We start from the raw sequence: 10,545 nt of genomic DNA on the forward strand, positions 1-10,545 counted from the left end.
ATTCCAGCATTTATCTTCTCAGTCTGCCGCTGCTGCTGTTCTTCCCTTCCTCCTGCCGGCCGTCGTGTGTTTTCCTACCCTACGCCGTCCCTTCACTGGTTCGTATTCTTCTCTTTTTTGTTTCTGTTTGTTTGTTTCTTTTTCTTTTTTCCATTATTCTGCTTTTTAGTTGCTTTTGTTCCCTTGTTCTGTACTTTTTTCTTTTGCTGCTTCTGTTAATTTTGGTCTCTTCACTGCGAACTTTTGCTTCCATCGTCCGTTCCTTCTAAAGCTTCTGTAACTTCGCTTCTGTTGCTTCTATAGTTCTGTTATTTCATTGGTTATTACTGCTGCTATGTTGTGGCTTATGAGTTATGAAAATCTTGATTTGGTATGTTAATTCTTGTTGATGTTATGATACGAGCTTATTGATTTGGTATGGTTGCTGCTGTTGCTGTGAAAATGATGTTATTACTGTGATGATGACCTTGGTTGATGGTTTTGAATTCTTACCTGAGAGCATGTTTGTGTTTTTGTGTGTTTATTCATGATTTTATTTTATATGTTATTTTAGAAAAATACAAATTCTTAACTGGGGGAAAATAAGCTCTCAATGTGAATTGTGCAGCTCCCCAACAGGGACAAAACAAGAGTGTGAGTTGTTCAACACCTCAGGTATGTATTTTTCTCTCTTTTGTTCTGCTATTCCTTATGTATGCAAGTATCTCTTTCATGTCTTATCTTCATTATTGAAGAGGAGAAGAAAAGATGCCTCTAGGGCTGATTCTAGGCATAGGAAGAGCTTTTCGAAGGAAGAGGACTTCTTCATTGGACATCCTATCATCAAAACGTGCTCCACGAGGTTACTACAAGGGCAAGAACTGCAAGCCTACTGGTTTCCATACCCGTAAAGGTATAGTTGACTTTAAAATTTTCTTAATTTCGTCTTGGCCTTTATAAATGTTATCTTTTGTCCACGTCCATGGATGTCAGAATTCGGAATATGGGTTCCTGCTCTCCGAAGCCATTTTGATTTATTCTTCCTTCATTTCAGTTGTCATGGTTTGTTCTTTTAAAAAATTTATGAATTAGATGACCCAGATTCATGTTGTTTTGTTTCTTAATTCTTTTCACTCTCTTCAGTCTCATAAGAATCGCTATACCTTCTCTTTGCTGTTATTGTTTGTTTATACAAGTTGGAAGCTTCTTAATTCTCGTGAAATGAATGAATTAAATATTTATTTTATGTGAAATTTTTTCCTTTCTTTAATATCGATGTATAACTTGGGAACCTTTTTCAATTTTTATCATAATTTCATGTTTCTATGACTTTGATTTGCTGATGGCTGCTTGCCATGAAATAATGCTCAATTCTTCACGTGATAGTTTGAGGGATTTTAGTTTACTCAGCTGCCAGCTCAGTCATTTAGAATTAGAAGTAGTTAGCAGCTGTCTAGTTAGTTATACTAGATGAACAGTTAGACTTAGGTAAGTGTAACTCATACATGTATATTAGCATACCCTGGTAATACAGTGTCTGTGCATTGATTCATTTTATCGTTTTTACCTTTCTTGTCACTCTTAGCTTTCTTTCTCCCTCGTTCTCTAACTTTATCACAACCTTTCCTGGTACCTACACTGCTGTTAGAAAGTTGTGTTTTGTCATGACTCTAGATTCATTACTGAACTTTTAGTTGTAGAAATCAGTCATATGCTTACTAGTATCCATCAATTTTTTTAGTTTTTTTTTTTCATAAATATATTAGCTACTTTCTACTATTTTTTTCTTTGATTCATTTTTTCCTTTTTGCCTGTCAAGTTGAATGTAAATTTGCACTTTGTTGCAGGTGGGTATGTGGTAGTGCAAGAAAAATTGCCAAACTATGTAGTCCCTGATTTGACAGATTTTAAGGTTTGAATTTTACACCCAGCTTGTATTGTTTGCTAGTGTTACGTTAATCCGTTTGTTTTCAACATGACTACAAATTTATAATGCTGAGATAAGTTCCCATGGAAATTTTGTGCCAAGAGATGGTTCTCCTGATGGCTACGAGGGAAAAGAGAATAAAGATATCCGGGGAAGGAAGTGTAAAGGAAGGAGGGGGTTAGAGAATTTCATTTAATTGATTAGGGAGTTTAAAACCCTCATTCTTGGGGAAGTGCAAAGTAGCATTTGTTTCTTATCTTAGGACAAAAAGGATGGAGACTGAGGTGGCTGCAAAGGAAGGAATGGTAGAGATGTGTATTTGGTTTCTATTTGTTCGGATAGTACAGAAATAACTGCCCACAAGTCAAGACATGTCTTGTGTCTCTATTTTAAAGTATACAAGTTATCTTAAAATTTGTCTCGACAAAGGGACAACATTAAGCTTTTGTCAAGACATGTATTTTTCCCCAACATTTTTTTTATCACCTCTGATTCTATGCCAAGAACCAAATGCTACTTAAATGTAAGTATGGTTTATAAAGGGGTTAGTAAAAGCTCTACAGTGCCTGTAGTGTTATCCCTCTATTAAATCTTGGAAACAAGGATAAATGCTCTCGAAGTCTCTTCCTTTTCTCCCTTCCCCCTCTAAACACAACTCTCAAACAGTCAAACAACTACTAGTAGATAATTTGACATTGTTTCTTTGTTAAGCTCTTTAATTCTTCTATCTTTTAAGATTTTCTAGTATATCATTATTTATGTTTCTTCAGCTCCCTTCGCCCTTAGCTTAGGTGCATCCCGATACATAGTAGCTTTGTGTGAGTGGCTTTAATATTTAATAGTTTTTAGATATTCTGCCACTTAAAGGGATGCAAACGCAACATGGAATAGTTGGTCAAACAATGGTTGGTTGAGCCTAATAGTAATATTATAGGCAACATTAGGATCCACAATGGCAATAAGTATTCTTGTGATGTGGTTATACCATTAAATTGTGTTATGATCTCTTTTATCATAGTAGTAATTTTTTTACTTCCATAGACGTTGTCGAGCTTAAAATGTCTGCTATGGTGATCTAAAGGGGTGCAAAAAATATGGCTTCATCACTTCATTGATTATTTCCTTTTATGAATGATCAAAGTCATAATCCTTCACTGATGAATTATAGTCCATAACTGTCACTGCTGATTAGCGTCATTCTTTCTTTTATGCAGCTCAAACCATATGTATCTCAGTGTCCTAGAGATGCCAAGACCTCAGAGGCTTCTGCATTGACTAAGTAAACCAAATGGAGTAGTGTAAGATGGTTTCTTTGTAACACTGCAGAGTGCAGACTATTTCTTTGGAGAAGAGTTGGTAGAAATAGCCATTCGTTTGACCGCTCATGCTTTTGTGATTATTACATTTGCCGTATTGACTGGCCCAAAACATCTCTGTTATGTGATAGTGATACTACGATTTAGACTATCAAAACCGTTAATAAATTTTTGCTGTTATTTTCCTATGGTTTCTTCAGTATTACTGTACTTCTGGGTAAAAGCGAATCAAATCAACTCAACATGGCAACGCATGAATTTATATATTGCATTTATATGGATTTGAACTTCCACAAAGCCAAAAAATTGAGACCCATGGAGAGATAATGACTCGTAAAGGGTCAAGAAGCAAATGTTATGTCATAAATATTCTGAAAGTGATTTATCTTTAAATTTGTCAGAAGTTTTGATAAAGTTCTGAGTGCTTTTTTAAATTAATGGATAAACGAATTAAAAGTAACATCTCCACCAACTGTTCTGGTGTTATGACAAGCTTCACCTTCCAAAACCTGCTGCTGCATCCATTACTAGTTTACTACTACCACTGCCATAAAATTGTTCCATGATGGAGGACCTCTTGAGCAGGCCAATTCCATGTTGGTAGTCCAATGACATTCGATATGGCGCAGGGATTGCGATGATAGAAATGCTATAAAATATAATAAGTATAGCATGTTTGGCGTGGAATGTGGATTATTGATTGTTAGTGCCTTGTTTTGTTGGTGGGAAAATGATGTTTTGTGGTCGGTGAGCTTTGATAAAAGCTATAGTAGTACTTCAAGACTTCAAGTCCTAGGTGTATACTGTATAACATGGTAAAAGTGGTAGCACTTGGTCCACTTGGTTGACCTTTTCCTTTTTCGAAATTTGTCCTTCCGTATAGTTTCCGAGATTACTTACTAACTTGAATAAATTTGTTCATATTCTCTTGCCTGCGTAACTGCAAGATGGTTAGTTAATTGAATCATGTTTATATTTGTTAGGCAAACTACAAGATTATTGTCTCATCTGCTTGTCACTTACTTGTTGCTCTCTTTTCTTCACTATGCTATCTCCGCCTTTGTTCTTATTACTCGGAGGCAGGCCAAGAAACAAAAATGACATAATAGATACCATACTTAATGCTGGACAATAAGGCCGGATGATGCTATCTTCTTCCTCATTGTCTTTATGCCTTAAACTAGACAATAAGAACGATGATGATTCAGTTGAAAAGTAATTGCATCTATTGTCTCCCTGGCCTGGTCATCTTCCAACCATGATCACATTGAAAGATCATGATAATACCAAATATAATGAAATTGAATTCTGGATGTATGTTATTTCATGTGTGGTGCTTGTGATCCTTGCAGGTGTCACATCGGGCCTAGCACTAGGATTGTTATCATTCAGCCAAGTTGATCTTGAGGTTCTCATTAAGGCTGGCCGTCCTAAAGACAAAAAGAATGCAGGTTTTTATATAAGTAGTCAAAGTGATGCAAACATTCCAACTCACTGCTAACTAATGTTATTGCTTTATTTATCTGCAGAAAGGATTCTACCAGTTGTAAAGAATGGACATTTTGTATTGTGTACCCTCCTTTTAGGTAAATCACTGGCCATGGAGGTATGCTATATGCTACATAAAAGTTCTAATAAATCGGCCTGTCAACAAAATCCCAATAATTATGATACATAAATGTTATTGTCATGTTTTTTTAAGGCACTGCCAATCTTCATGGATACAATCATGCCGCCTTGGCTTTCTATTACTATATCAACTCCCCTGGTCACATTATTTGCAGAGGTGAATTTCTTTCTATCACAAACATAATATTAATACTTTTATTTTTATTAACCTATCCTCGAATTAACGATGCTAGATTGTGCCTCAAGCTGTATATTCTCGATACGGACTAACCTTAGGAGCACAAATGGCACCCTTTGTTCAACTGCTTCTTCTGATCTTCTTCCCTATATCCTATCCAGCTAGTAAGGTAAATTTGGCTCTATTTGGAGAATATTTTTTAATATTAATCCTCTGAATATCTTCCTATTGGAGCAGATCCTGGATTGGGCTCTAGGGAAGGAGCATTCAGTCCTGTTGAGAAGATCTGAGTTAAAAACATTTGTGGACTTGCATGCAGACATGGTTTGTTTCCTATAATCCTTTGTATTTTGTATCATATACCATTGCTTGGTTGGTATATGAGTCCCTCAAACATTTTTCTTAAATTTAAAGCATAAGTGCAAAGTAGGGAAATAAAAATTCATATGACAGGCAGGAAAAGGTGGAGAGTTGTCCTGTCATGAAGCCTCTATAATCACAGGTGCCATGGATTTGACTGATAAGACTGCCAAAGATGCAATGACACCAATATCTGAAACTTTTTCTCTTGATATAAATTCCAAACTGGACATGTAATGTGTGAAAAACTCAGATTAGTGACATTCATGCATTTTATCGATCTGTCAATAACTAAACACAGTTACACATCTTTAATTTGTCAACTCATCAGGAATACAATGACATTGATCATGAACAAAGGGCATAGTCGTGTACCTCTATACTCTGGATACCCAAGTAATATCATTGGCCTCATATTGGTAAGCAACAGAAGAAACTGTTATGGGGATTTAGTTTCTATATCTTGAATTCCTGATATTAATCATTGCTTATTCATGTTGTTTTCACTAAACAGGTTAAGAATTTAATGTTCTGTCGTCCAGAAGATGAAACCCCAATCAAGAATCTGATTATCAGAAAAATTCCCAGGTATGAGAATCATGATATCTTTTCATCAAATACTCAGATCCCCTCAAGTTAGGTAATAATACACGTAACATTTCTAAATTTGTTATGCTTGTAATGGACCTCCCCAAATATCAGATTTTATCGAGTGTCATAATTTAAATCTCGAAGGAGGTTAGGTGCATGATACTAAGAAGATACTCATGTAGCAGGGTTTATGAAAATTGGCCACTGTATGAGATACTGAACCAATTCCAAAAGGGTCACAGCCATATGGCCATTGTTTTGAAATGTGAGAATGACTCAGAGAACAACAATGCTGCAGCCCATGCTGCCGGTGCGCCTACATTTCTCAACACACTCACTAATAAAACATCAAATGCAGCACAAAATACTAAAGGTAATAAAATAAAATCCAAAGGCATTACAAAAAGACTCAAGCATGGGAAGAAGAAGTGGTTCATGTTTTTTAATGTGGTTGGTTACTGCAGAATCTGATTCTTCCTTTGATCTGGAAAAGAGTCAGAGAGTTTGTATCTATGAGTCCAGCGATACAGAATTTAATAGTCCAAGTGCAGCAATTCAGAAGATGATGATGGAGGCAGGCAATGAACAACGTCAACATTCCAAAAAGTGGGAGGAAGAGAGTGGTTATACGATGTCTCAAGAAGAAATACAAGTTCTTCCAACTGTTTTGGATGAGGAAGTGATAGGAATCATCACAATGGAGGATGTTATGGAGGAACTGTTGCAGGTATTCTCTTGTTTACCCTTTCATAGCTAGCTAGTAAAGTTAGAAGTTAATAATGGATTATGAATCATGAAATGCAATCAAACAAATAGGAAAATGTTGTGACTAGATAAAACGCACTCTTAGGTTCAGCTATTCTCTACAATGATGATTCTGATTACTTTCCTTGTTTTACCTTCTTCACAAGGGGGACATACTGGATGAAACTGATGAATATGTTCATGTTCAAAAGAAGTGAGTACATCTACATTAACTTATACTTGTTGCAATGATCACGCTTATTTCCAATTCTCCTAATGAACTTTCTCTGATTCAGCATCAGGATTAACTTGCTGACTCCACGAAGATCATCCAGGAAAGGATCCGAGTCTAGTCTTCATTGAACAACTTAAGGGTGATATTTACCTTTGATGACTTGTCTCAAACACTTGGTAGTTGGTAGACTTGGTTTTCATAAGATCATTCTTGTATTCTTTTCGCCTTAATTGTTGTTGTTATTAGCTTATTATAATCTCCACCTTAAATATTCAGCTTGATCAGTCCTATTTATTATGCAAGGACAATCAAATAGGATAAAAAACCCTCATTCTCAAATCCTTTTTTTTTTTTTGCGTGAAAAAAGAAAAACAATTAAAGTTCTCGTCGGTCTAAACTCTAAAACAAGCACTCTCAAACCCTCATTCAGGATTTTTTATATAGGCCCGTCTTTGACCTAGAAAACAGAATTTATGTAATTTAAAAGTCATAATTTTTTACACTAAGCTATGATAATTATGGGTGGTAATATGCATCATACCTGCGGGTATCCAATTCAGTCGGGTAGGATTGTTAATCCGATCCGCAGCCAGCAAATAAGGTTTTCGTTTGGGTGGAGCATCAACTTTATTCAACCAACTAGTACTCTATATATGTATATATTATATATTTATACAAAAATATGTTAAGTGAATAGTGAACTAAAAACCTCTTACTAAATGCAAAAAATCTGTAATCACTAATAAAATCATTAATTGATAATTTAATATATTTTTTTTACATAAAAATTAATTCTATTTTAAATTATCATCAAATTATATAATAATATTGTATTTTTTTATAACTCATGAGTAGGATTAGATATTTGCGGATTAATAATAAGTATAATTAAAGTTGGCATATTCTCGATCTGTGTATAAAGTAGAGTTGAGTTTATATAAAAATCTCTAAACTCCTAATGATAGCTGATATTTTTTTGGTTAACTTTTTTAACTATGACTAATTTCGTAGATTAAAATTTCATTTAAAAATCTGTTATTCACCCATACGGACAAGGCGAGATAAACTAAATAAGTCATCTTTGGTTAGTTTCTAGTTCCTCCTTACTAATAATTTAAGTAGAATTGAAATATCTTTAAAAAAGGGCAACAAATTAAATATCTCCTGCAATAAAGCCCCACGACCATGCATATACAGAGATAAGATATATGTGTCAATAAGTGCCCACACGTAGCCTCATAGTAAGAAAAAGATTAAAACAGCCAAGCCATGAAAAATGAAAGGGAATTCTGATTTGTGCCTCAAATCTAAGCTCCATATAGTATCTCTCAGCTCTTCTCCTTGGATGCCAACAAATAAATCGAGTCTATGCATGGTAAATCTAAATAGTAATTCATTTAACCGAGACAACAAAATATATTTATTTTTATGTATATGAGTACAGTGGTCATGTTTGGTGCTAATAGTTTATGAAGGAAGTCAGCAAATGCATGCAAGTGTCCTTCGGAATCTGATTACCACATAAACATATTGATTATTAATGGGTGTCTAAAACAATCTCAAACTTTTTATACTTTCAGTAATATTATATTATCAATAAAATTTATTATTTTTTATTAATACTTTGTTAATATTCTAAATTTTTAATATTAAATTTTTTAAATTCTAAATTTTAAATTTGAATTCTAGTAATATAAAAATAAAATATTGACTAATGTTAATATGAGCCCCTAATATTTATATTTTTTCTTTTTAATCATAAGAAAATAATAAATATAATTCAAGTGGATCAATCTTTAGATTGCTTGCTTATATAGCAAAACAATATAGTAAAATACTCTGAGCAAGCCTTCTAGCATGTGCGTGTTATTTGTTTTGTTTTGTATATTTGGTTATGAAATTAAATTAAATACATTAAATTGCTGGTATAAAGTATAAACCATCTATAATCATACAACTTGCCCCTAATTTAAACATCTACGTACGGTCATTTATTTGATGTAGTTGATGTTCTTTTAAGAACATAAAAAAAGTAAAAATATTCAACATTTTTTATTTAGAAATTAAAAAAATAATTAAGAGAATAAATTAAGATTCATAATATTTTTTCGTGTAAAATTATTTTGAAAGTTGATTGGTTCCAGATTTAAGTTAACATCAAAAGAGTTTAGAATTTGGATTCCACTTGGAAATCTGTGTCGTACTGTCGTTTTCCAATCATAAGTAATTACAAATGATGAAGAGAAAAATAAAAGTTCCTCTCATTAACGAGGCCATCAGTTTATTTCCATAACCAACATTTTGAGAGTAAGAAAACATTAAACATCAAAAAAAGAAATAAAAGCAGCAAATTGAAAACGGATAATCCAAATAAGTTATCAAAAGATAACGCAGGCATTGGGATTCTCCTCCATACTTGTGTAATAATAATGATAAGCTTGAATGGGTACAATAGAAGCTTCCAGATTTGAAGGTTCTTTATTGTTCTTCTTTGGCTCTTGTTTGACTGTGGTTGTGGCTGTGGCTGTGGCTGGTCCAACAGACAGTATTTCAGTGTGACAGAGCTTCCTCAGCTTCCCAACAACTTCCACAGCATCCATTTCCCCAGTCAACGTCAACTTGTTTTCATTCATGTCCACTGACACTGACTCAATCCCTGCAATATTCGACACTATCTTCATGGCTTTTTTCTTACATTTCCTCTCATGTAGTGCTTCCACCCTTAGTATTACTTTCTGTCTCACGCACCAAAATCAAACATTTATTAGGATACAACAATCACCATATACAAAACAATAATAATAATAATAATGTTAAAGGGTAATGAATCAAAATAAAAAGGCCTCACATACATTCATTATTTATAGGATGTTGGCCAAGTTTTGCTAATAAGCTCTAGCTAGCTACAGAGAGAAATTAAAGGCTTAAAGCTGCTGGCTTTAATTTGTTTGACGGGTGAAGTGAGAATGAAGTGGCTAGCTATATATAGAACTTGTGTAGTGAATAGTGATTACTGATTAGTGATTAGTGAGGCTCAATTCTAACGAGGTTTAATTTAAACAAAATAATAATAGAACAACTAGTGACTAGTGACAAAGAATCAAAGATGGAGAGGGGAAGTCAACTATGTCAAGAAATAAATCATAGTTTATCAATAGCATCATCGTCATGGTCACTTGAGCACGTGTTATTAGTTAGATGCAACATGATAATTCACGCTAACTAATATAATTTCATCTCTTCTCACAATATTATTATTGTATATTTTATTTGGGTTTTGCTAGGTAGATTATGATTGTTGTAAACAATGTGAATAATAAGTTTTAGAACGGATCTAATAAAGTAAAAAATATTCCATCCCAAATTATTTCATAAATCTTAATATTAGGATAATTATTTGCACACCTAGTAAATTAAATATCCAGCCATTATTAACTGTGCATGAGTAAATCGAATAAAAAAAATAATTATTTAATTAAAAATAATGAACATAATCATCTACATACCTATTGAATTGAGCATCTAACATATTCATTGTTTACATTATTTAATATTCTCATTATCTATTGATGAGTTTGGAAAACTC

At 33.6% G+C, this 10,545-nt stretch overlaps 3 protein-coding genes across 6 annotated transcripts; 2 read left to right on the forward strand and 1 right to left on the reverse strand.

The window, feature by feature from the left end:
- Nucleotides 1-3,408, forward strand: LOC107466841 (uncharacterized). 2 transcript variants are annotated; one of them, XM_016085848.3, is made up of 5 exons: nt 1-98; nt 554-654; nt 735-892; nt 1,827-1,891; nt 3,121-3,408. In XM_016085848.3, exons 3-5 carry the CDS (start codon nt 748-750, stop codon nt 3,187-3,189), a joined length of 279 nt encoding a protein of 92 aa, XP_015941334.1. In that variant the 5' UTR covers nt 1-98; nt 554-654; nt 735-747; the 3' UTR covers nt 3,190-3,408. The 2 variants fall into 2 exon arrangements, with proteins under 2 accessions (XP_015941334.1, XP_015941333.1); XM_016085847.3 differs by having other exon boundaries at nt 608-654.
- A 706-nt stretch (nt 3,409-4,114) lies between these two features.
- LOC107466831 (DUF21 domain-containing protein At1g47330-like) lies at nt 4,115-7,185 on the forward strand. 3 transcript variants are annotated; one of them, XM_052254591.1, is made up of 13 exons: nt 4,115-4,437; nt 4,575-4,673; nt 4,752-4,828; nt 4,925-5,008; nt 5,085-5,198; nt 5,267-5,353; nt 5,483-5,622; nt 5,721-5,808; nt 5,904-5,977; nt 6,166-6,353; nt 6,445-6,707; nt 6,892-6,938; nt 7,021-7,185. In XM_052254591.1, the coding sequence occupies exons 1-13, from the start codon at nt 4,419-4,421 to the stop codon at nt 7,085-7,087; spliced, it is 1,347 nt and encodes a 448-aa protein (XP_052110551.1). In that variant the 5' UTR covers nt 4,115-4,418; the 3' UTR covers nt 7,088-7,185. The 3 variants fall into 3 exon arrangements, with proteins under 3 accessions (XP_052110551.1, XP_052110552.1, XP_015941324.1); XM_052254592.1 differs by having other exon boundaries at nt 4,756-4,828; XM_016085838.3 differs by having other exon boundaries at nt 4,115-4,673.
- A 1,947-nt stretch (nt 7,186-9,132) lies between these two features.
- Nucleotides 9,133-9,955, reverse strand: LOC107466835 (heavy metal-associated isoprenylated plant protein 12-like). Its single transcript, XM_016085842.3, has 2 exons — nt 9,812-9,955; nt 9,133-9,694 (listed from the first exon to the last, which is right to left on the reverse strand). Exons 1-2 carry the CDS (start codon nt 9,815-9,817, stop codon nt 9,338-9,340), a joined length of 363 nt encoding a protein of 120 aa, XP_015941328.1. The 5' UTR covers nt 9,818-9,955; the 3' UTR covers nt 9,133-9,337.
- Nucleotides 9,956-10,545: the final 590 nt, after the last annotated feature.

The sequence above is a fragment of the Arachis duranensis genome, chromosome 9 (genome assembly GCF_000817695.3).
Source record: "Arachis duranensis cultivar V14167 chromosome 9, aradu.V14167.gnm2.J7QH, whole genome shotgun sequence".
Taxonomy (NCBI): domain Eukaryota; kingdom Viridiplantae; phylum Streptophyta; class Magnoliopsida; order Fabales; family Fabaceae; genus Arachis; species Arachis duranensis.

Bases quoted from the DNA above. Each gene is read 5' to 3' on its own strand.
- LOC107466841 (XM_016085848.3), top strand. From the start codon at position 748: ATGCCTCTAGGGCTGATTCTAGGCATAGGAAGAGCTTTTCGAAGGAAG. The intron at 893-1,826 runs GTATAGTTGACT...ACTTTGTTGCAG, and splicing joins TGGTTTCCATACCCGTAAAG to GTGGGTATGTGGTAGTGCAA. The intron at 1,892-3,120 runs GTTTGAATTTTA...TCTTTTATGCAG, and splicing joins CTGATTTGACAGATTTTAAG to CTCAAACCATATGTATCTCA.
- LOC107466831 (XM_016085838.3), top strand. From the start codon at position 4,481: ATGATCACATTGAAAGATCATGATAATACCAAATATAATGAAATTGAA. The intron at 4,674-4,751 runs GTTTTTATATAA...ATTTATCTGCAG, and splicing joins TAAAGACAAAAAGAATGCAG to AAAGGATTCTACCAGTTGTA. The intron at 5,354-5,482 runs GTTTGTTTCCTA...TTCATATGACAG, and splicing joins TGGACTTGCATGCAGACATG to GCAGGAAAAGGTGGAGAGTT.